Source organism: Festucalex cinctus, chromosome 1, assembly GCF_051991245.1.
Source record: "Festucalex cinctus isolate MCC-2025b chromosome 1, RoL_Fcin_1.0, whole genome shotgun sequence".
In the NCBI taxonomy this organism is placed as follows: Eukaryota; Metazoa; Chordata; class Actinopteri; order Syngnathiformes; family Syngnathidae; genus Festucalex; species Festucalex cinctus.
The window spans coordinates 62256784-62283194 of NC_135411.1; the positions used below are offsets into that span (position 1 = coordinate 62256784).

Consider the following 26411-nt stretch of genomic DNA (forward strand, 5'->3'; position numbering starts at 1 on the left):
ATTTATTTTTATAGGACACGTTTATCCATTTAAGCACGCATGCGTCATTAGTTAAATTATGCTGAGTCCAACACACTATTTGTATTTTATATGTAATTGCACTGTAGGCCTATATTACATTATGGAACAGTTATGAAGTTATAATGTGATGTTGCTAATTTCCATTTGATTTGCCCTGGTAATGTTAGCATATAAAATGACAACAAATATATATTTAAAAAAAAAAAAATGCATGTGTGAATACCGTTATAATCATTGAAATTTTCACAATTCTAATTTTTGAAGGTACCTCTTCCTTTCCCCCTTCATTTTAGGCCTATCACAAAAGAACACTGTCTGGTACTTTTTTGTGCTGTAATTCTAGAATTTCATCATAATTTTGGTATGAACTTTTTTGACTTATCATGTGAGTGTGTGTTTATGCAGCCCCGGAGTAGACCGACATAAAGTCGAGCAGCTTCATTTTAATTTGAGCAAAATATCCCTTAATAGTCTAAAGGGTAGCATCAGATCACCCAATGTGTATGCTGCAAAATTTTAACGTTTGTAAATAAATAAATAAATGAAATCATTTCAACTATTAACTAATTTTGTAGACAGTCTAGAACACTTTCAAATCACATTTGCTTTAAATTGTTGCTGTCAACTTGTCATTGTTACCAATTTTCTGACCGAAAACAATCTAAACGCATAATGTATTTTAACATCTGTAACAATAAATACAAATGAATTCACTGCTTACATATTCATTTTTATTTATTTCCATGGAAACCTGTCAAATAAACATTCGTCTTATAAGAAGGGGTAGATGCATGATGTATTTACAAGCATAAAAAAATAAAACAACATTTTTATGGATTGTCAAAATTGTCTTTGTTACCTGAGAAAATTCAAAGTCCAGCATGTGCACCCAAGAGTTTATTCATTGTCACGATCGTGCAGTTTAGCTGCCGGCTCAGGAGTTCCACGCTGAGTGTGTAACTTGTGATACTCCTGGTGTAAGGTAACCAGGTGAGGTGAGGACACGGCTGCAGGGTGGAAAAGCGCCGGGGATGTGAAAGCTGTCCCGGGAGTCATCGGGGCGGAGTAGGCGGTGCAGTGAGCCGCCGAGAATGCTTCGATGGCGGGTTGGGACTGGAGGAAGGCCTTGGCTGCGATGGCGCTCCGGGAGAAGAAGCTGGAAAGAGCCGGCAGGATGCTGCTGACAGGTGGGATGGGTGCATGATGGTGGTGTTGATGCATGTAAGGGTAAATATCCAGAGTGGGAAGCTGTAGGCCGGGTGTCCCCAGCCCGTAGTGTCCATGGGGGAAGGCGTGCAGTGCACCGGGCTCCACGTGATGGTGCTCCTTGTAGCGGAAATGTTGCCGCTTGAAGCGTTTCCTTCTGCGCAAAAAGCTGCCGTTCTCAAACATATCAGAGGAGTTCGGATCGAGGGTCCAGTAGTTGCCCTTCCCGGGGTTCCCGGGCTCTCTGGGCATCTTTATAAAGCAGTCGTTGAGAGACAAGTTGTGCCGGATTGAGTTCTGCCAAGCGGGGAACTTCTCGCGGTAATAGACGAAGCGGTGACTGATGAAGTCGCAGATCTCGCTGAGGGTGAGCCGTTTTTTGGGACTCTGCAGGATGGCCATGGTGATGAGGGCGATGTACGAGTACGGAGGCTTCACCGACGCGGGACCTTTCGTTTTAGCGGGACTCGGGGCTTGCGGAGGGCTGCACGAATCCGAGTCGCGCTCCTCCCCGTGAGGTGTCACGGCATCCGCGGTGCGCTCCGGTTCGAGCGGCTCCCCGGCGTTATCTCGGAGTCCTTCTCCCACCACGTCGATAACAATATCCTCCATGATATCCGAGCCCAATGTCATAGTAGATGTCCACCTGCAAACGGATGGTAACAAAGTGACAGCTCCTTTAAAAACAAAAACAAAAAAAACAACAACAACCAGAGACGTCTGATTTTTACGCACGACTCATCTCCATTCACAAAAAAGGAGAGCGCACCATCTCTGACATCCTCACAACACCCACAAACTCCTAAACGCCACTCCAAACGTCCTGTCTAGTAAAAAAAAAAAAGAAAAGGGGGGGGAATAAATGTGCGTAAAAGTGTGTGCGCCCTCTGAAGATGTCCGGCATCATCTGTAGTCCGCTGGCTCTCGGTCGCGTCGGGTGCTGGAGATGATGTCACGTTTCGGGCCAAGGAAGACGATTCTGACCAATGAAAAGGACTCAAAGTTAAAGCAAGGATGCCTGGACCAGTTAAAACGAAGCACTCGCATCATTTGTCCATCCACGCCAAATAAATGTTTGCGTCATTGGTTCATTCATAAAAACAGCCCAAAGCGTGCACGTTCTTTTTTTTTTTTTTTTTTTTTAAATCCCACAGTGGCATAAAAAAAAAATACATTTTGTTTTCGTGCTCCAACTTCTTTTCTCTCTAAATAAAATTTGTCATATACACCGACCTGGGACAACTTGTATTAGCCGATAACATACGTAAATACATTTATCTTTTTCACGAACACTAATAATAATAATAATAATAATAATAATAATAAAAATAATAATAATAATAATAATATACATGTAGTCTAAATAAAGCTCCCTCCAGCCTGCATAGATAGATAGATAGATAGATAGATAGATAGATAGATAGACAGACAGACAGACAGACAGATACACATGGACTGCTTAGGTTTTAATAAATCAATATAAAAAATGGTTAGCCATACCTGGAAATAAACAGAAATACGCCTACAATTTTTATTTTTATTTATTTATTTATTTATTTATACAAGGGGGGGAAACGGTTTCGGCTTTGTTTTAGCCTACTGTAGGCCTATTGGATGTGAAAAGTTAAAAGTTTAACAGTCTGCATCTGCAGCACCCAAATGTCAATTTTAATAACGCAACAAATTAATGGTTAATTGTGGACTTATCAATTTAGGCACCTAAAGTGAAACGTTTTATCATTTAAGAATGAAGCCGTGTTTGGAGTGTAATAAAAATAAATAAATAAATAAATAAATAAATAAATAAATAAATAAATAAATAAATAAAAAAGCCTGGTATATACAGTGAGATTTGGAGGATTGCATGCGCAGTTTCTTTGCTTGCGCCATCTTATCGGGTTTAATAAAGGGCGACTAAACAGGGTGACTGAGTTGAGAGAAAAGTGGTAGATTTTCACCAGCTCCGACATAAAAGAGCACCCGGCAGAGGCAGGGCGCTTTTTTGGTATTGTAGGAGGCCTCTGGTTGTTTGGGTTTAATGATGGAAGCCTTTGTTGGGGATTCTCACATTTCCTGCCTATAATCGTATTGATACCTCAGGGCAGAAAAAAGACCGGGTCCGGGCTGGGTGGGCTATATTCAGGAGACCAGCAAAGCTGTAGATGATTTCCAAAATTCATCACGCATGTCTGCAGATTGGAAACAGGCCCTCGGTGCACTTTTGTGCTTTCAATGAGAAGCTGCGGCTCCCTAAAAACAAAACAAAAGTGGATACGCATCCCCAATAATGTGACACCAAAATTGGGAAGGCAAATTTACAGTTTATTTATTTATTATTTCTGATAATTTGCCATTATCTGACTGAAATGAGTTTTGTTTTTCAAAGACGAAGTGTTTTGTGCCAGAGATGCGAATGAGTGTAAGATTATTTGGCCAGGAGGATCGCACTGGATCAAGACGAGGGTCCACCGTGGTGAGTTTGAAGCAATAATAAGATGGATGGTTTATGGGCCACTTCATTTGAAATATGTTCATACTTCAAACTTTGATTTGGTCAGTGATGAATAAAAGAGCGTATTTATCATCCTCAGTGGTCAATGAGCAATGTGAGATTCAGGTTGTTTTCACACATCACTGTCCCTATGTCACCAGACCTTCGAGGCTTTGCAACATAATGGATAATTTACCGGATGACATACCAATGAAAATATGAAAATAAATTAAAACATGTGCGCATATAACCGAAATTTAATGCTCTGTGTAGGCTAATGACTTATTTTCTATTTCCAATTATTTCAGCTTATTATCACAATGATACAAATAATGCTATTTACTAATAATATAATTCTTCCACAATCACTCAGCTTGTTAGGTAGATACTACACGTTCCGGCAACCTGTTGACACAAGCACAGATAGGCCTATATTGGCGAGCGAATAATGACACCTTGTGGCGAAAAAGGGAGTTGTCTCCTTTGAAGGCATTCGCTTGAATTATTATTGAATGCAAATAAGAAGCTTAACAACGACATACTGTTATTAAAGTATTGCTCTTTAAGTGTAGATATGTATTAGTTGTTTCGGATAATGGATGGCTGGAAAGCACACTGTCCTGTTTTCACGTCAGTACTCTTCAATTCCAGTGACGATGATGATGATGATGATGATGATGATGATGATGATCGAATAAACTTGATGCCTTCCATCAAGGAGTGCTCACTCAGCCATTAATGAAACACTACTGGAGAACACAATTTGGCACATTCTTGTTTGGTAGTGTGACGTATTATTATTATTATTATTATTATTATTATTATTATTGTTATTATTATTATTTTTCCCCCAACATAAGATTTGTCTTGAGTCAGTAAAGGTTGGGAAACAAAGCAATAATACTTTACAACGTGCAACGTAAAGTGGCATTTGACCTTTCCAGTCAGGGATCAACAATCACTTGAATGATTTGTTTGGCAAAGTTTTCACGTCAGTTTCCTTCCTGACGTAACAAATTGTGATACGTACGGGATTGGGACCAGCAGCTTTCTTATATTTGTTAATAGGTATTCCAGTGAAAGCTTACCCCCGCTTGGCGTTTTTAATGTTTCTTGGGTGAATGGGTGAATATTTGACTGATAATCCTCTGGATAATCACTAGAGGGAGCTCTAACACACACACACACAAAAAAAAACTTGTTTATGTATTAATACTGGCGAAGAGAACCCTGAGAACCAGTCCAGAGTGTACCCCGCCTACTGCCCAAAAGCCAGCTGAGAAAGTATGCAGAACCAAGCCCCCCCCCGTGAGGAAAAAGTGTTCCAGACATTGGATGGATGAATGGATGGCATACAAGAGACATATGTCCAACTGTTTTTATCAAGCAATTTAAAAAAAAAACAAATTTGCCTTGCGTAGACACTTGAGAACTTGTAAAATTATGATCAAATGAACATTTGCAGCAAATTGCAATGGCCACATTTGAGGAGTCAAGAATGCTAGCTGGATGATGATTCATGCTGGAAGACCTTTGTTATGCTATTTCCTTGTCATAAACAAGGCCAATGAATAATAGAGTTTGAGACCACTCACGGCAATACATGCACGTGTACACTTTAGGTCACTACTAAAACTTTCCACTTAGGCCTTCTATTTTATTTTTTATTTTTTTCCATTGCAGCCCCAGATAGTTAATTTTTCCTCCTGGCATGATCTATGACTGCACTGTGTGATCCAGTATGTCATACAAACAGGAACAAAGGAACAATTCAATAAAACTAATCCCTTGTCAAGAGTTTTTTCACTGATGCCTCCCGTGGGAAATTGAATAAGTTGCAAGTTTGTGTGATGTGAGTGGGTGTGTTTGGACAAAGAGGTAGTGAATAAACACGTTGCGGCCAAATTCAGCAAGCTTTCCAAAGTTTTTAATGTGAGAAATCTCAGAGTGCAGTGGGAAAGAGACCACCTTGGATACAAGTATAACATAAGAAAGCCTAAATTCACTATTTGGATAGGATTTATTTCGTCACTTCATTTGTACAATAAAAAAGTAACATAGTCACACACAGTATTTTTTTGTCAAGGTATAACAACATCCATCTATCCATTTCCTTGACAACTTACTCCTCACAAGGGTCGCAGGGGGTGCTGGAGCCTATCCCAGCTGGCTTCGAGCAGGAGGCGGGGTACACCCTGAACTGGTCGCCAGCCAATCGCAGGGTATAACAACATGGGGGGGGAAAAAAAACACAAATCATTGCCTGACATCTGACACAAGTGTTGTGGTCACATGCTTTGGCCCCCAGCCCCTGGACCAACTGGTCCCCAAATACACCAGGGTCATGACCCCTAGGGTCTCTGGTGTGTATTTAGACTTCAGACTGCTACTCTCAACACCAGGTTTTCTCTCAGCACAACTCAGTGACAGAAAGAAATCTGCTCTGTGTGCACAAGAGGGAGTACAATCGTTTATATTTCTCAAGACCTGGAAACCGGTTTTTAATGTGGGCACTGCTTTGCACTAGAAGTAATTCTTCACACAAAACAACACATTAATCACAAACAATGTATAAAAATGTATAAGCGGCCCATCAATGACATCATAGTGTTACGATTGAGAGGTGGAGTGAGCGATGTGGACCCAAATGTGAGGAGACTGATCAGACGGAGGTAATGAGTAACGAAGGCTGTTTTATTGACAAGAGGGCAGGAAAACCAAGACTTTGACTAGACTCGACTTGACGTGACTGGACTGAGCATGACTTGACAGAACTGGACGTGACTGGACCGAGCGTGGCGTAACAGCACCACTGTAGGTTCGTAATTTTTAAAGCTTCAGCTTCACGCGCCAAACTCATTTCCTGGTTTCGTGTCCGCGGCTTCGTCGATGAAAAGAAAACTCCAAACGCTCGTCTTGGTTTTGTTCACTTTAGTCACAATAAATCAACTGTACAAAAATTCAAAATTGACATACAAAAAAATGAAATACCGAAAGAGACAAAATTAAAGAGTTTAAGGAAGTTCGGAGGTCCGGAGGTCAAAAAAACTGTGTGGCCCTACTCCATGTTGCCTGACCGCATTACTGCTGTGTACCACACAGATCCCGCCGCCTAAAGACAGTAAAATAGATCCTAAACAAACAATGCTGTAATGAAAGCACATTACATCCTAAATTCACACATTTTAAATTCAAAACAAACTATAGCCTTCTACTATTAACTCCACATGTAAATAATAAACATTTCAAATTGTAAATAATGTAAATAATATCCTTTTATCAGAATGAACTCAAATCACCTTTATCCAAATATTACTTAACTTAAAATTAGAATTCAGGCTCCTACAACCACACTTGCCTTGGCTTGACTTGACCGACTGTAGCTTGACTGTAGATTGAAAACCCAGCGCAAACCTTACTAGTCAAGACACCCAGCATGACCCACGTAACACCAACACTAATGACCTAATGAGACATACCTGGGGGGGAAACAAGTGGCTGAGGGGGAAGACACACACAGGTGAACATTATTAGACATAACGAGACAAGGGAAGAAACCAGGAACACATGACCAAAACATCAACCACAGACAAACACACCAAAAAAACACCAACAAGAAACAAAATCCCAACCCCACAGAACCAAAACATGACACATAGAAGACTGATGGAAGCAACTGCACATCAGTTTATGACAGAAACCTCTTACTTGAGCTTCGTTGGTGCTCTCCACCAAAACAAATCACACACACCTGTGACAGAAGGCCAACTGATCCTGAACCTTCAGCTGTGGCGTTAAACGCATTCCATGTCTGATTCCCTCTGGACATGGGCAAAGCTGACAGCTACATTCCTGCACACACAAACATAATGCCACAAATCCACCTGGTCTCTTTTTTAACATTCTGCCTTCTGGTCCCGTTGTCATTTGCAGACATTATTCACAGCCATGATTAAACCAAGAAAAACTGAAGATGGGAAATGGGTAGCTTTAATTAGACAGTGGTAAGAATTGTGTCTAAAAAGCTACCACACTGGTTTTTGTCAGTGATGTCTACGAGACCTCTTTTTTGTTGGAATGTGACAGTTTGTCCCTGTAGGCACCGCAAGATGACATTTGGGCCCAGTTTTAATTCTACTCTGCGGTGAATTTATGACAAGCCGAATGTGCTCTGCCAAAGTCTCTTTCACAGAAGAAGGTGCACATTACATGCATCATGTAATGTAACTCAAACAGACAGGAGCTTACACTTGTCAAACTTGCTTTCAGTATGGCAAAATGCTTCAAACCATAACCACAAATCTGAATTAATTTACGCACAAAGCAACTGGGAATTTGCCTTGCCATATTTTCTGCTTGCCATGTGTTATATTCATATATGCATAAAGGGGTCCACCATATAAAATGGCTCACACAAATGCACGTCAGACCCAATTCAAAATGTCTTACTCTTAAATATAGGTTAAATGTCAAACATTACACTGGATTTCCTTCTTTGTTGTGTCATGAACCACAAACCACATACTGCAGCTTTACTCAAGCTAAACATTTATGTTCAGATGATATTTAACACCTAAAATAAGCATGTACTTTTGTTATGGAACTGAGAGAATGTTTAAAGGAGATGTCAACCCAAAACCTTTACTTACAATAATATGTTCCATGCAGCCCAGCTAGTCAAAATACGTTATTCTGATTAATACTGCATTTGTGGAATACGAGTTTTCATCCATTTCAGGCGGCGTCCATTTTGCCACTTGCTGTCGACTGAAAATAACATCACAGTTGCTCATGATTCATGTAACAACCAGTCACAGCTCAGCTTCAGAAAAATAGCGGAGCTGTGATTGGTTGTTACAATCCTAATCAGCAACCGTGATGGCATTTTCAGTCGACAGCAAGTGGCAAAGTGGCCACCCCCTGAGATGGATTCAAAAAGGTGAATTTTTCTGCTTAGCTCATATTCTACAAACGCACTAGTACAACATATTATTGCCAAGACAATTTTTGGGTTGATGTCCTCTTTATCATAAAGTCGTTTGTTATCAATTCCTTATATTAATGTGATCATATAACACCCAACATTAAGTATAAACCCATTATAATATTATTATGATGTCTTATAGTCGATGTGTTTCAATGGGAAGTAACATTTGATTAAACTCAATGGTCTCTAGTTGATTTATTATGTAGTATTAATTTATTTGCTAAGTTTGAATTTAGCAGGGCATACAAGAAAAATAGAAAACTTTCCACCCAGACATTTAATGTTACGAGTCTGCAGAGATCGATGTGCCATATAAAAACCTGCTATTACGTCAACAGGAAGTAAAAGGGCAAGACTTTATGAATTTGGTCTCACGCTCTTGTGCGTAGACTTTCTACAAGATTCTGAAAGGTGCTGTGGGAATTTGATCGTGTGTCGAAAACATGCTTCTCATGTACCACATTAGGTTGCAATTTTGAGTTCACAGCACAAATTAATGACCTCACTGACTTCTGAAGTATTCTAAAAGGAGCACATCATTTCGTGTGAAAACGAAGTCAGAGCAGGTGTACGTGTGTGTCAGAGTGCTTTAAGTATCATAAATGAATGTTGCTGAAGTTCTTTGTTACAAACCAGCTGAGCCACAGCAGCTTTTTATTTATTTATTTATTTTTTGTCCTTCCACAAGATCACGGACCTGCTTTAGGACATGCAGGTTGTCACCTGCTCATTTATGACCCCACAAGTGTTCATCCAGGACACACATTAGGACGTGCATTTGCTCCAACTGTTGACTGCTTTAAGCGCTGGAGTCATGCAAATGTTAGGATCTCCAAAACCTGAACAGGATATAACAAAAAAAACAAAAAAACAAACAAACTCTGTGACAGCTCTGCCTTAAGCCACAAGTCATTTACCCTCAGTCAGATACTGCACCAAAAGGAAAACAGGTTCTAACATGTTGGCACTTGGCTCAGTATTAACACCTCAGGGACATTTTCAACTGTCATTTGCACAATGAACAAAAGTGGCCAGTCAAGGCAGTTTATTGAAAGTAGGCTTTCGCGACATAATCTTATAGCTGTGTGCACGTGCGGGAAAACGATGAACTCAGTCGTGAAAATGACCAAAGACATTCCAGTTATGAGTAGCATGAACACGAGGCCGCAATTGTTTTCTATTGAACTTAAAGAGGAGCCAAGAAAAACGTCAATGAAAGGAAAGAAGTGTCTTTCCCAGCTGTGAAAGCATCTGGTGCGCAGTTTCCTATTTTTCTTTAGGATCTGCTCAATTAAAATCAAATTAACCTTGTTCACAAGTCAAACATTGCAACTAGCATCTGTTCTGAGCACTTCTGATTTTATATCATTTATAAAGCACATATCCAGAGAAGGAATAGTTACACAACTATAAAGTGTATTTCCTGCATGTTAACAGAGCTGAAGTCAAATCTGTATGTTTACATTGCCATTCTGAAATGAAATTACTATTTCAGATTATCTTACTAACTCGCCTGAGCAGTTCAGTGACTCACCACTTGCCACTGTGAGTATACAGTGCATGCCACAACTGTGAAAAACAGGTTAGTGGGGCAAAAATTAAGCATAAGCTGCTCAACAGTAGAACACAAATACAATAACATTCCATCTACAAATGAGCGCGTGTACAGTGTTCAAAATGAACCAATCACATTCATGCAAATGATTTACATTAAACACATAATTGAATACAGTCATCAAGTGGAGAAAATATGGCAGTGAAATTACCAAGAAAAAGAAGAATACAAATGGTTACAGAAACTGCTACCAGCAGCAGTGAAAGACCGGCAGGAATTTCTAGCAAGTATTGGCTGTCTAATTACATGTGACAACAATCTACTATCTTCTTCATAAGCCTGGGCTAAGGGATAGGATGACAAAATAGAAGCCTTATCTTACAATGAAAGACATGAAAGCCAGTCAGAGGGGTTTGTAGGCTTTTTATACCCACTGTACTGTATTGATAAATTGACTCCAAATTTTAACTCACTGGATTGCTGGGCTCATTTCGGCTTCTAAAGCTGCCCATACACTCCGAGTTTGTTAGCACTGTTCACCTCTAATGTGTTTGGATATTTATCACATCAGCCCATTTTGGGTGTGCACGGTGCATATATGTGCCTGGTGTGACATTTTTAATCCCTTCATGGGAGGGGATTTGCAATGTTATCCAGCACACATGATCACAGAACAATGAAGACATTGAATAGACTGATGATCCGCTTGTAGCCCCAAGTCTGTTGGGGGGGACATTTTTGAGGCATTTCCCCCCCCCCCTGAAAGGACAATGATGGTGAGAAAAGAATAACAATGTGAGAAGAAAAGAAGAGTAACCACTGGAAATTGCATTGAAGTAAGCGGACTAGGTGGCAAATATAGCACTTTGATTTCCCTGAAATGTAAATTGCATTATAAATACTAGGTTTAGTTGTTATTATGATTTTGGTAGACAATGCATTTGCTCTGGAGTGCATGCCAGTGCATCCTGACTTCTGTAGCAGTGCAATGTTAACCAATTTGACTGACCAGTCATGACAAAAATGCCCAGTAGAAGGAATGTCCTGGAGATGTGTCTGGCAGAGTGACAATTTGGTGGCAGAAATTCATTATAAACATGTCGGAATTTAAGTATGTGCCACATGCTTTGATTGGACATGAATAAAGTCAGCCTATACAACTCCCACACCGGCGTAGCCCTCCCTTTTGCAGTCTTCCTGGCCTGCAAAATGACCAGCATTGAGTCTAACCCGCCCCTGCATAGAGTTACGCCACACACCACCCAGATAGCAAAAGATGTTTATTCAACGTTGAATTAGGGTTAAAATGGATGATTTTTGGTTACGGTTGAAGATTGATTGGTCAATCAACATTGATTCAACAGCATTATGTTAACATTGAAGTTTGTGTTTAAAAGATAACATTGAATCAACGTTGTATTTTGGTTGAATTAAAACGTTTGAAAGGTCAATGTTTAATTAACGTTGAATCTATGTTTGCCCTTCTCGTTTTTTTTTCCCTTCAGCTGAGAAATTGACTAGGAGAGGGGGAGGGGAAGTATTTTGGGGACAGGTTGGTGGGTGGGGGGTGTTAGAGTCTTTAAACATTTATAATAAATATAAAACATAAAGCTAACTACTTTGCGGATTTCATTTATTGCGGGTATTTTTTGGTACCTAACCCCAGCGGAAAACGAGGGAACACTGTATTTGCAAAACTTGTAAATTATTTGAATGTACTCGAAACACCTGGCATTTCCACCAAATAAACTGTACACGTTAGAGTTTCTAGTTTGTGCATTTCAGCCCAGTCATCAAAAATATGTGCCCACATCCGGCATAAGTCCGGCACAGGTGGCATTCAGTCGACACTGGCATAAGGCATGTGGGCCGAACATGGCCCAGGAGCAGCAAAGGTGGCACTGGCTTGACTCTGGCAAACAGGATGTGGGCCAGTTGCTGTGTGACGCATCTGGCCCAGCTATCAATTTACAACTCTGGGCCACATATGTATAGCCAGTCTTGTCCCACTCTTAAATGCAGTTTCAGATTTATTTATTTTTTCTACACACATTTTTTTACACATACTTATTTGCATAACAGATGTTAAGAAGAATTTTAATACATCATCACACAGACATTTCAATATGTTTCTGGTCAAACAATCAAAGTTTGTGTGTGAATTCTGTGAACGAACTTTCATGAAGCTTCCAGAGAGAAGTTCTTCGAACGTGCGTTCACCATTTCTTTGTAGCGATTCAAGGGTAAGTATTTAATTTTCCTATGTTTTACATTTGATATTTTATGGCTTCATATTGACACAACTACTGAATTGACTTCACAGACATTGGTGTGTGCGTGCGTGCGTGTGTGGTTATCTAAATTTTCCCGTTAATAGTTTCAATGCCATAATATTTAGTTAGGTGCACTCACTGGCTGATCAGAGAAAATCTCATTTTATCTGACCAGTTTTGTTTCAACCTGCAACGCATAAACTTTAAGTCTAACAATTCTAAAATAAAAACAACTATGAATATTCATATGAAAGAGATAATTATTTACATTTAGTGGAAATCTGATTCAGAGGTAAAGCTTTTAGGGGGCAATATTGTAATGAAGCTATTTTATTGAGACGCAACTCTGCGAGTATAATCATATAAAAAGGTACCAAATTATCACTAGCACCAAATATTACATTGTTCTGGGATAATATTCAGCTTGTATTGTAAAATATGCAGAGCTTGAATTATGTATTTTTTATAGTGCTGTGTGATATGTACATTGTGTGCATAATATTATATTAAAAAAATACAAAAGAGGAATGACTTATGCGTTACACACATTTCCCAGGTTATGTTTTAAAAATCTATTATATATCTCATACAATTTTAATTTCATCGAGTTGATTTAAATATCTACTGTACTTTCTAACGTTATTGGATCACTGTTCCACAGTACGCCACTAGATGGCGAGACATGCTACTAACCAGACTGACACACACAGTCATACACAGCGTAGAAGAAGAAGAATTTTCAAATTGCCGACAGCCGTGCTAAGAGCGGGAATCCAAACGTCGACGTTCTGTGTTTCAGGTCGGTAAAAGTTACATTAAATAAAACAAATATGTATCACCATGTCCATTGTCAGTTGGGTCGCTAAGCATATTTGGTCTTTAGAGGTGGTTTTAGTGAAGAAATTGTTTCGAATGATCCTAAACGTTGAAGCTAAGTTGCTAATTCCGACGGCCTCTTAACAATGAGAGTTACTACAAGCCTATCTGTGTGCTATGTTGCTGATATGCTAGTAAGCTAACAACTGCACTGAAGCGCTACAGGAGCGTTTACATGAAGAATGTATCTTTTTTCAGTCGTTTTTAACAGGCTGGTTTAACAGTTGAAGATAGAACATTGAATAGCGTTTTCTTTTAGGTTTAGTTTTTAAAGTAAATTAAGTCCACTTGTATAGTAATGTAAGGTTTATCTGTAATTTGTTTAACTTCTGTATATAACTTAATTCATCACGAAATCTAGTCGAATCATGCTTCAGGATATTTATTTGTTGAGGGAAGTAAAAGTATTTTTTAGTAATTACTAATTATTGAGCCTATAATGAACACATTTTTTTCACACTGTAATAAAACAAAGGTGTAAATGTTGTACTTTGTTGCTTTTAATATCATTTGTTGTCTGTTGATGTACAGGTTACTTGTGCTGTTTTGACGAGTCACATGGCGTACAGGTGGTGCCAGCGTCTTCGAAACCAGATGGCTAATTAGTAATTTACTACTTATTCAAACTAAGACGGCATGTTGTACCTTGGCCAGAGCTTGGTGAACCTCTTTGGTAAGTAAACAAGTGAACAAACACTCAAAATATTCATTTCTAAGAATCTGAAGAAAGCTTAGGTGAACTACCTTTCACCACATCCAAATGTTGAAATTAGTGACAGAGAATATAACTTGGCACAGGTTTAATGGGGAAGGAGAACATGCAGAGGTCTGTCTTACCTATAAGGAGGAAGAGGGCAAAGTGCAAATTTTTTTAAGGTAATGTTGGTATGTTTTCAGAATTCATAATATAAGATAACATAATAATTAATAGAATATCGGTTGTGCTCAGGTTTCAGGCTCTGAGTGTTTCTTCAAAATGTTCTGTCCACAAAATCCATTCTGAGGAGTAGCGCAAGACAGGTAAATGATTCTGCGCACTGTACTACATGATTGTGATGATATTATTGCGGTAACACATTGCTGACTTGTACAGTAAGTTTGAAACTTACATGCTGTGTTGTTGATATTGTTTAGGTGCACAACTCACTTTTCCAAGACTACAAACACAATTACAGCTCTACAACAGGTACCTAGACCCATTGTTAATTTAACTTGCGAGTAATAATAACTACTATGATTATGAAAGAACACAATCACATTGTGAAAAAAAATGTTGAACAGGGTCTTCTGTTTGTTTCAGGCAACCCTTTTTGCGGTGCTTGGGGACCAACCGGAAGAAAGGGAAATACTGTATTCGTAGTTGGTAAGTTTTTCAAAGGTCACTGTTGTAGAACCAAATCATCATAAATCTTAGCACACTTATTTTATTTTATTTTTATTTTTTTACCAATTTGTAAGGCATAATTATGGAGGACCAAAACTGCCAAAATTCAAAATAAATAAATGCCTAAATAAATAAATGACTAAATAAATAAGTAAATTACTAAAAGTGAAAGTAAAAACGGATGAAAAATATACAATTCAAAAATGAAATACAAATGTATTATTTTTATTTTCAGTTTTAGTCATTTAGTTATTTAGTTAGTCATCTGGGGGTGGAGAGGGGGTGATGTATATGAATATTGCAAAATTTAGTAAAGGTTATGTAATTTACTTAAAAGTAAAATCTTCAGGCATCGGGAGAATTCTATCAACAAAAGTTGAGTGCAAAAATTAAAAATAATAATAATAATGTCGTCTCTCATAGATTAATCACCTGGCTGTCGTTGAAGGCACCAATTCGGAGAACCTAATCAGACGGATGATGGCAACTGTGATGACAAATGCCCTGGGCTGTTAAATGAATACAACTGGGCAGGGAAGCAAGACAAGTGTTGCATTGGCAAGAAGGCATTCAAGGAGACAGTGATGCAAGACTGTATGTTTGGTGAGTTATCGCCTATGTAAACTACTTATTACAACACAGAGTTGTTTTTGAGCAGAATGTTCTGAGCTGCTTTCTTTTGTTGTGTAAAATCACTCCACCTGGGGTATGGAGTCAGAATCCTTCCAATACCCGAAACCTCGTAATAAGGGTTTGACTCTCCGAAAACATTTTTGTATAACTGAAAAATTGTTTTGAATTGTCCAAAAATATTTTTGAATGACTGAAAATTCCCAGAAAAAGCTTTAAAAAAAAAAAACACTAAGAAAAGACACATTTTAAAAGTGCGGCTCCACATACACATTATTTATCTATTAATTAGAGAATGGTCAATTCCGAAATCAATGAAAAAAAAAAAAAACATCATTGATACTTCACAAAAACAGCAATTAGTATATGTATCTTTGTTTTTTCATTAATATATTGCAGTCAAGATGGACTCCATCAGGCCAGGGCTCTACACTAACTTTTCCACTACTAGCACTGGTGCGAGTAACATTTTTGGTTGCTCGCACAGCACAGGATTTAGTCGCACCATTATTTGTGGAGGTGCAGCATGACCTGGCTTAGGCATACGCAACTCGATATATTTGCAAAATATTTTATTGGAACACAAGGTTTGCCTGCAACAGCAGTGGCTATCAAAACAAGTCAATCATTTCTAATAAATTATGTCAACATTATTTTCTTTAGCTCAGTAAAAATCAGTATTTTTTTTTTTCTTCACCGCTACTCCCCTTACCTTTTCATCTTTATGCTGTCCTCGCTCCGAAGCTTCTAAATTTCACCAGCTAGACAGCGAGTTAACGACGTTCCAAATAACCAGACTTCATTTTCCTTTTGTGCTATTAATTTGAACAATGGCCTCTGACCATTACCCTCTTTAAGTCGTAGTAAAACTAGAAAATAAAATAAACAATGTACATAACTATACACGACACACTTTCATGCTAGTAGCTAGTTACATTGCACATTCAACATTCTGTAATTGTCCTAATTAACTAAAATAAATCTACAGTGGTTTTTATATTGACATCGCATGTATTTACCAACATTGTCAAATTCAACAAAAAAGTGTTACTTAATACTTACTGATAGTTACTGTAACAACAGAACAGCTTTTTTTCTAAAACAATAAATTGTATTGGATACTAACTCTCTTCTCTTTTGTAATCTTGTCTTTCAGTTGCTGCTCGACAGCTTGACCGGACACTGACTCAGCAGGACTTTGGTGTTACTGTCAAGCATTGGCTGCGTTTTGCTCATGAGTGTAACGGTGGCATCCCAAGCAATGCTAGTGCCTTGGACGCAACTGCGAACGCAAGTCAAATTTAGTGTGTCTTTTTATGGACTGACGTACAGTCAAAGTGAAATGGTTACCGCTTTATACACTGATGTTCCTACAGTTCATTTCATGTTTATTTCATTCCTTTGTCAAGAAAAAGAATAATACAATAAAAACAAACATTATTTGAGGCAGAAACCAAACGGGTGTTATTTTCTTTGCCTCCATTCTCCCCAGAATTCAGTTACAAAGTACTGTGTTTTGATTTCTAATAAATGTTTGAATATTAAACATATTTTCTGTCCTAAGATTTTCATACATATGGGGAAGTATGGTTAAGGAAATCAACAAGCTAATAATTAGGGGTGTTAAAAAAAAAATCGATTCGGCGATATATCGCGATACTACATCGCGCGATTCTCGAATCGATTCAATAATAGGCAAAATCGATTTTTTTTTTTTTTTTTTTTTTTTTTTTTTTTTTTTAGGATTCACACCTTAAGCATGGAAGAATGTTATATGAACGGAACATTAAGCCTTAATATTTAATTTTAATGCTGTTTAAACATGAAACAGATTACAACCTCTATAAGACTGAAATTTCAGATAAATAAATAATACATTTTCATATAAATCTTACACTCTACAAGCTTACTGATTAGTATTTTCTAAATTTGAATGAAAAAAAATCGCAACAATCGACTTAGAAATTCGTATCGGGATTAATCGGTATCGAATCGAATCGTGACCTGTGAATCGTGATACGAATCGAATCGTCAGGTACGAGGCAATTCACACCCCTACTAATAATACATCCAAGTAAGTTGTAAGACATCTGCAGAAACACTAGGTGAAAAACATACGGTAACTTTTTTTTTTCTAGTGGACTAACCCAATATTTTTTGTTAGTTTAAAAAAGTAGTTCTATATTAATGTGCATGATAATAGTAATAATAATAATGTACATTTAGATGTAAATTCCAATGTAAATGATGATTAACTTAAAACATTTATTCCTCACATTAATTCACTATAAAAATGCATGTAGGTTCTGATTTAGATGATAGTTGAAACGACATTGATATTGTGTGATATATGGTTACAAAGCAACGTTGACTCAACATTTTATCAACCTTGCACTTTCTGTATAATTTAAATGTTAGAATTCAATGTAAAATCAACCAAAGATACATGTAGATTCTGATTTAGATGATGGTTGAAACGACATTGATATTGTGTGATTTATGGTTGAAAAGCAAACGTTGACTCAACATTTTATCAACCCTGCGCTTTCTGTTTAATTTAAACGTTAGAATTCAATGTAAAATCAACCAAAGATGCATGTAGATTCTCATTTAGATTATGGTTGAAACGACATTGATATTGAGTGATATATGGTTGGAAAGCAAACGTTGACTCAACATTTTATCAACCTTGCGCTTTCTGTATAATTTAAACGTTAGATCTCAACGTAGATTCAACACTTAAGCCGAACTATATTTCAACGTTGATTCAACCACATTTTGCTATCTGGGCACACTGTCAATGATGTGTAATGTGTACGCGCAAGTAATTCTCTCCATGTCACAGAGCTTTATTTGTGAAAAGAGTCAAGGCGAGGTAATAAAGAATTAGGCTCCAGAGGTCAATAGTAGAAACTAGTTTTTAGCTTCTTCCTCCTTTCTGTGCTTGGCAGCAGTCGCAATCACAGGATGCCAAAATCCCTCACACACTGCATCAGCTACACGGGATCGACACTTTTCTGCCAAATGCTTTCTTTTGTCAAAAGCAAGAGTTTTTAAAAAGCCAAAGTTCTTTTTCCTCTTTTTGAGCTTGGAATGTAATGAGAGGTGTCATGTGAGAGGAAAACTACAAGTTCAAAAAAACCAAATATATTTGATGGGTGAGCGGCTATAAATCACTTTGTCAAGCCAATCCATTTGCTCTGACCACACTTGAGTGGCATGTACGTGATGTTTCAATCTCACTGCGCTATTAAAAGTCCTTTGCGCTGGCTTTGCCCTCAGTCTGTCATTCAAGTGACTCCAATTTTACCGGCCAAGTTTGCAGGAATGTGAACACATCCGTGTGTGTGTGCGGGCACGCGTGTTTTGTTTGTGTCTTCCTGTTTGTGAAATAATAGCGCATACTACTAAATCATCCATTTCAAAGTAAGAAGATAGGACCACTAATTTCATTAGTACTTTAACAGTTCACAGTTCACTCTAGGCACATATGAAGTATAAAACGTTGCCATCAATTAATAAAGTCTTGTCCAATGCAGCTTTATCCGTAGTATATGTGCAATTTATGTAGACTACTTATATCACATTTTTCAGCGGTGATTTTTCCAAAAGCTAAACACTGTTTGGGACACTGTTCAGAGATTGAATTCATTTGACTTGAGAGTAAAAACTCAGGACTTCACTTGAGACACTATGAACTTGACAGAACCAGAGAGTCTGTTTAAAATGGGATAAATTTGAGTAAAAAGCAAAAACAAATAAAAAAAAATATATAATAAATAAATAAATAAATAAATAAATAAATAAATAACAGCAGAAAAAATTACCTCAACACAAATCAACAGTACACTCGTTTTTGTTTTTTTGTTTGTTTGTTTGTTTGTTTGTTTTTACAGTACAGCACATCTTTTTAATTTTAACTCACTTTTATGAATTATTATCAAATTAGGGCGAGTGGTTAGCACGTCCACCTCCCAGTACTGAGGACTCGGGTTTGAGTCCAGGCTCCGGCCTTCCTGGGTGGAGTTTGCATGTTCTCCCCGTGCCTGCGTGGGTCTTCTCCGGGTACTCCGGTCTCCTCCCACATTCCAAAGACATGCATAGCAGGTTGATTGGGCACTCTGAATTGTCCGTAGGTGTGCTTCTGAGTGTGGATGGTTGTTCTGCGATTGGCTGGCAACCAGTTCAGGGTGTCCCCTGCCTACTGCCCAGAGCCAGCTGAGATAGGCGCCAGCACCCCCGTGACCCTTGTGAGGACTAAGTGGTCAAGACAATGGATGGATGGATGGATGGATGGATTATGAAATTACTGTATCAATGACTGAAAGATGCAGCCATATTCCTATTAGTTTAATATTTTTTTCCACTTAACAAGACTATGAAAACTTAGAAAAAAACATTTTATTCTACATTTTATTGTACATTTAAAACAGATATACAATTAGTGATTAATCGTGAGCTAATTATTAAAGTTTTTTAAAGATGAATTATGATTAAAAATTAGAATTGCCTGACACCCCTAATTTTTCCAGTCCAAGTCCATACCAAAATGCTGCTTCCTTTATTTTGACCATCCAGTGGAAGTCAATCAAAGTAGTTTGTGAGTATATTAGCCTAACATCCAAACAAACAACCCAACACAGTTTAAATGAAACCTGCCTTTGTGCTTTGTGGAGGTCATAAAAGTTGCACTAAGTACTCAAACAGAAAAATTAAAAGTACCATAAGGTCTACCAGGATGTTGCTTTGAGCAAAGACAGACGACCAAATGAGACAGTGGTGATATCAAACAGACAGGAAATGAAGTTGATTGCACTAAAATGAATCCAGACCTGACCGAAAATTGCAACAAAGAAAGGTGCAAAGTCCTTAAGATTCTGTCAATCATGCATTACTTCGAAACATATTTCCTGCGGATAGTGTGTACAATACGTGTTAACTGTCCAGAAAGTGTTTTATTGTATGCACATGTACAGTACATGCTTTTTTTTTTCGGTCTGTTGGCAAGTGAGGCGTGATTAGAGGGTGGCACCGCAGTGTTCCCCTCAGGCCAACACGCCCTGTTATTTTCCCCGCCAGCTCGTGCTCTCAATGGGGAGGGTGGGTCCGTCCGTGACCTCCCTCCTACGCACAACCACGGGAGAGGGAGGCGCCCGCTTTTAAACAAACCCCGTAAGTGTGTACATTGAAGATGCTGGATTCTAGGGCTGGGTATTGCCGCCAACCTCACGATACGATACGTATCACGATACAGGGGCCACGATACGATACGTATTGCGATACATATGTATCCCACATGAGACACGTGCCATGTTAAGTTTATAAGTAAATAAATGTTGATATTCTTCCTCTGCTTTAATTTATCTTAGCAAGACACAGTGTCCAATCACTGGTGATCTATTTTTGCATTAATTGAAGGCAATTAACTTCAAAGACGCTGCTGTTTTGTTTTTTTTTTTTTTAGGTACAATGCAAGCTGCAATGGCAAACGTTAACTGCCTATTTAAAGTTAACGAGCAATATCGATTCTGACGCCTGCGTATCGATATGTGTATTGTTAATGAGGCCCACAACGATATATTGCCGTATCGATTTTTTTTAGCACACCCCTACTGGATTCGCAGGTCCCCTCATCCACCAAGCTTAACTTCTTATCAAGCCGAATTTGACAAATCTATCGAGACTCGATGTTGGATCTTCATGTTCTCAATCATGCTGCATCTAGACTAGCTTTGGAGTAGATGTGATGTCTTGGGACAACATCATCCCACTATTTTACACGGTATTTCCCTCTGTGTCTTGAATTCGATTTACTCACACATTTGTCTGAGTTGCAGTTTTAGGTATAAGATGGATGAAGGACAACATAGTAAACAGTTGAAACAGAACTTCAGCACATACTCAAGTGTCAGACTGGGTTATAGTTCTCCTGTTAATACAGTACTAACCAGACCGCAGTCTTCTGACAACACAAAATGAAACTAAGGCAGACCAGTGTGGCACATTTTTCAGAAGAATAGAAGGTTACTGAATGTCACACGGCAAGAAAACCACCGAGCCAGGTGGCCTGCTGTCTGTATTATGACTGAGAATGATGGGTGTGCATGGAAATGATGACAACACTAATATTGATGTGCTCACATCAGTTCTGAACACAAGAGAGCTTGAAGTAATGCCATGGCGACATGCTGCCATTTAAAGCTTTCAATGATTAATAGCATTCTCAGAATGGATGGAGACTTCACTGCACACATAGCAACCATAATACTTTCCAGGTTGAAGAAAGACCAGTTATTCTCAACTAGTGGGTCTGTCGTACCCTTGCAGAAGTTTTGCATTTGAATGGCGTTACGGTGCTAATGTTTGTAGTCAAAATGGCGAAAATTATAGGGTGTCAAGTGTGACAAAGTCAGCGCTTGAATGATGATTTTAGATTTCTTCTCTTCCACCGTAGTGGGAAACATCAGCCGAGAAGCAGATGTTGCGTGAGGGAAATTCATTCAAAGTTAGATGGAATGGCCATAACATATTTCAGCAGATATGTTGATTAAAAAAAAATAAAAATGCGGGACTGGCAAAGTAATTAACAGATACTTGGTTAGCAATACAATTAATAGGATGCTGTTTTCTACTAAGAGGTTAGCCATTATTTTTTAACGAATGCACAACCACCTAATCACACATTTTATATCTACCAATGAGAAAATGCCTTCCATAGACTCAATGCTGGCGGTGTAGTTTTCAATCTATCCCTTTAGAATTGACTCCTACATAATTGCAATCTTCTCTGTACAATATTTTACTACTGTTCAATTTATCACCTTCGCCAACAGGTAGGTTCTGTTAGATTAAGTTTTGGATTATTATTTTTTAAATAAAAATAACTTAAACCGAAATAAAAGAAACTCAAACTTTTGCGGTATACTTGACGGCGCAACCCCAAGTACAACTCTTAAGCTTTACTATTTCATTGCTGGAAATGGCCCAAATGCAGGGAGGCAAGGCACAAGTACTCACAAAAAGTAATTTCATTCCAAAATAATCAAAAGGCAAGTAGCAAGCCACATTTCACAATACACACAGTGAACTCATTGAACTAACAGAACCTAAAACAAAAAAATAAAATACAAGCAAAATGATGAGACAACGAGGAACACCTGGACACGATACGAGTGGCTGAGGGAGTTGTCAAAAGGGAGCAGGTTAAGGAGCACAGGTGAGAAGAATAGACCTAATGAGCAGGACAATAGATAAAACCTCAAGAAAAAAAGCCGGTAAATACAAACTTGTTTCTTGTTCTATGCCAACTAACACAGCAGCCTCAGACACTTTGAATACTCCCAATCAGAGATCTTTTTTTTTTTTTTTTTTTTTTTTTTTTTTAATGTCATCACCACATTCACTACAAGAGTGAGAATAGTTAAACCTGCCATGTGACATAACACAGAAGAAGTGATAGGCTTTCACTTCCATTCACTATCAGGAATCACTCATCTGTTTTGCGTCCTACACACGAATCGACCAAAATAGCAGTACACTGGCTGGCCTGAACTGTATATATTATTGGATAGCCGATAGGCCAAGACTTTTGAAGCCATGAGGCCACCATATTACTCCTCCCAAGCAACGTTTCTCGGCATACGATCCTATAAATTTAGAGTATCGAAATTGGAGATCATTTGAGACAGTATAGTAGAAACAGCATGATTTATGATGTTTGAAATTTGCTAAACACAAACAAGAGGACTTCAGACATTTTACAACTTACCTTAAATACATGTATAAATTACAACTGGTCGCCAGCCAATCGCAGTCAAAAGAAATACCATAACAACAAAAGTAAAAAAAAATGACTTAAGATTTGATGACTTAAGATGACTTAAGAAAGACTTAATGATGTTTAAAGGAGGAAACTTGTATTTTTTAATTCAAGAATTTTAACTGTAATTCAACAAAAGATGCCTCTGCCAAATCTAATATTGGGGTCTATGGAATTGAGCGATAAAAGTAAAAGGGGGTGTTCAAAGCAGCACATCCACTTGTCAAAAAAAATAGTCTGACATGGTCTGATTGTAGTACAGTCATTGACGGGTGTTTGAGTTACTGTTTAATACAGTCTTTGGGCAAAATATATGTCAGTAATTCCATGCAGCAACATTGCGTATTTATGATGTCATTCCATGTCCAGATCCATCAACATTCATCACAACTAAAGCACAAAGCATGAGAACACACACACACACGTGCACACACATATAGTTGGTAAATGAAAATGGATTCTGCCCGCATGGTGATGACGAGAACTTTCCTAAGGCATGGCCTTACGCCTATCCAAACAACCCCCCCTCCAGAAGTCTGTGCCTTCCCTCTCCCCAACCACCCTTCCACAGAAAGCCACAGCTGCATCCCACAGTGCACAAAGGTTAAACAGGTTTGAAGTCAGATATGTGCTGAGAAGGGCACAATGTCCCATTATAAATACTTGGGAGCAAGTGCAGGTTGTCACGCTGAAGTCAAACTTTAAGTGCAGTTCTGCTCTGTACTCCTTGTGTGAGGGGCTTGGGGAACTTGAACACATTTATATCTACAGCTGGGAGGTCGGCTTTCCTTTGGGACAATGCGAGGATATGAGTTTTCGATGACAAGTTGCGATAACGGTCCTTGACTGTGATTGTGTGTGGGAGGCTGAGGTGGGCGGGTGCACGAGCGCTCCTGCATGAGAGCATTAACAAAACGGCAGCTCACTATTTGATTTGACACTCAATGTGGAGACACCGTGTGTACATGTTTACATGTAGAGTTTGTTATGATGCATGTATGCAATATGATGTGGTCAAAATGAAAATGCAGTCTTGTAAAGTGCAATTGAGCTTTTAATAACAATGAAAACAGTTTAGTGAAAGGATTTCTTGCAACTTTTTTATCTTTTTCCCTTTCACCCCCATCGTGGTAATTGATAGAACACATGTATATACATGGACACGTTTATAAAGGGCAAAGCAAGTATAGCAACATCCTTCAGCATGATGCAAGGTTCAGACAGCGATGTTATTGGAGAGTTATAATGTTGTTATTATCACAGCTGGGGGTTGGCCTGTTGTGTGCAGGAAGCATAACCACTGTGACAATGACAGGATAGGTCAAAGACGGGACAAAATCTGAGATTCAGGCTTAGAAAATGGTTTACAGTCAATTCAATTCAATTCAATTCAATTCAAATTTATTAAAAATAAAATAAATACATTTCAAAAATAGGGTGGACTGGTTAGCACGTCCGCCTCCCGGTTCTGAGGACTCGGGTTCGAGTCCGGGCTCCGGCCTTCCTGGGTGGAGGTGCCGTGCCCGTGTGGGTCTTCTCCGGGTACTCCGGTCTCCTCCCACATTCCAAAGACATGCATGGCAGGTTAATTGGGCGCTCCGAATTGTCCCCAGGTGTGCTTGTGAGTGTGGATGGTTGTTCGTTTCTGTGTTCCCTGTGATTGGCTGGCAACCAGTTCAGGGTGTCCCCCGCCTACTGCCCAAAGCCAGCTGAGATAGGCTCCAGCACCCCCCGCGACCCTTGTGAGGAATCAGCGGTCAAGAAAATGGATGGATGGATGGATGGATGGATGGCATTTAAAAAAATATTTATATACATGTAATAAATAATATTAATGAAATAAAATAATCCATCCATTTTCTTGACCTCTTATTCCTCACAAGGGTCACGGGGGGGAGCTGGCGCCTATCTCAGCTGGCTCTGGGCAGCAGGCGGGGGACACCCTGGACTGGTTGCCAGCCAATCGCAGAACAACCATCCACACTCACAAGCACACTTGGGACAATTCGGAGCGCCCAATTAACCTGCCATGAATGTCTTTGGAATGTGGGAGGAGACCGGAGTACCCGGAGAAGACCCACGCGGACACGGGGAGAACATACAAACTCCACCCAGGAAGGCCGGAGCCTGGACTCGAACCAGAGTCCTCAGAACTGGGAGGCGAGTGTGCTAACCACTCGACCACGTGCCGCCCTTAAGTTAAATAATAAAATATAATTAATATTAATATTAATTAATGTAAATACATTTATTTCACTCTTTAAAAAAGAAATGAAAAGGGACAGAAAGAAGTATTTCCAGTAATTGTGCTTTTCTACATTTAAAAAAAAAAAAATGCAGATGGTCTGAGATGATTTTGTTTTATAATCCACAAACTGGAACAGGCTCTGATAGACTATTGTAGATACGACATCAATCAAACAAAAATCACCAGCATTCATTTTAGATTTTTAATGTCTTAATGATAAACACAAATATAAACAACGTAAATATTTCACATCAAAACAATTGCTACTATGATAATACAGAATATATATCCATCCATCCATTTTCTTGACCGCTTATTCCCCACAAGGGTCGCGGGGGGTGCTGGCGCCTATCTCAGCTGGCTCTGGGCAGTAGGCGGGGGACACCCTGGACTGGTTGCCAACCAATCGCAGGGCACACAGAGACGAACAACCATCCACACTCACACCTAGGGACAATTCGGAGCGCCCAAATAACCTGCTATGCATGTCTTTGGAATGTGGGAGGAGACCAGAGTACCCGGAGAAGACCCACGCGGGCATGGGGAGAACATGCAAACTCCACCCAGGAAGGCCGGAGCCTGGACTCCAACCCGAGTCCTCAGAACTGGGAGGCGGACGTGCTAACCACTCATCCACCAGAGTACAAATCACATTCTGAAAATTAGATTTTTAGAGATCCGTGCGGCACAAGCATCTTGGTGGGCACAGACCCTTATGGCCCACCCGTGGTCAAACCATTCGAAAGTTGCATGATTGCAGGCACAACTGCCACATGTCAAACTAAACTCTGATAATCTATCCCTCATCTGCAGGGCCGAGCAGCGCTTACAGTATGTACCTGCCCTTTTTCCTGCCTCGTCACGGGAAATCGGCTCATTGGTGGTCAGTAAGTCCATGTGTTTCCTGAAGTGCCTACAATA

The 26411-nt window shown here is 39.0% G+C and overlaps 1 protein-coding gene and 2 long non-coding RNA genes across 3 annotated transcripts; 2 read left to right on the forward strand and 1 right to left on the reverse strand.

The window, feature by feature from the left end:
• Positions 1 to 809: 809 nt before the first annotated feature.
• Positions 810 to 2205, reverse strand: foxd7 (forkhead box D7). The gene is made up of 2 exons (XM_077503681.1): positions 1963 to 2205; positions 810 to 1873 (listed from the first exon to the last, which is right to left on the reverse strand). The coding sequence occupies exon 2, from the start codon at positions 1858 to 1860 to the stop codon at positions 919 to 921; it is 942 nt and encodes a 313-aa protein (XP_077359807.1). The 5' UTR covers positions 1861 to 1873; positions 1963 to 2205; the 3' UTR covers positions 810 to 918.
• An 11065-nt stretch (positions 2206 to 13270) lies between these two features.
• Positions 13271 to 14809, forward strand: LOC144003763 (uncharacterized). The gene is made up of 6 exons (XR_013279060.1): positions 13271 to 13332; positions 13941 to 14082; positions 14208 to 14285; positions 14359 to 14429; positions 14544 to 14595; positions 14710 to 14809. It is a non-coding gene; the product is annotated as an uncharacterized LOC144003763 (long non-coding RNA).
• A 433-nt stretch (positions 14810 to 15242) lies between these two features.
• LOC144003770 (uncharacterized) lies at positions 15243 to 16881 on the forward strand. Its single transcript, XR_013279062.1, has 2 exons — positions 15243 to 15396; positions 16580 to 16881. It is a non-coding gene; the product is annotated as an uncharacterized LOC144003770 (long non-coding RNA).
• Positions 16882 to 26411: the final 9530 nt, after the last annotated feature.

What these genes read in the sequence shown, in the direction of transcription:
- foxd7 (XM_077503681.1), bottom strand. Translation starts at nt 1,860, where the DNA reads ATGACATTGGGCTCGGATATCATGGAGGATATTGTTATCGACGTGGTG.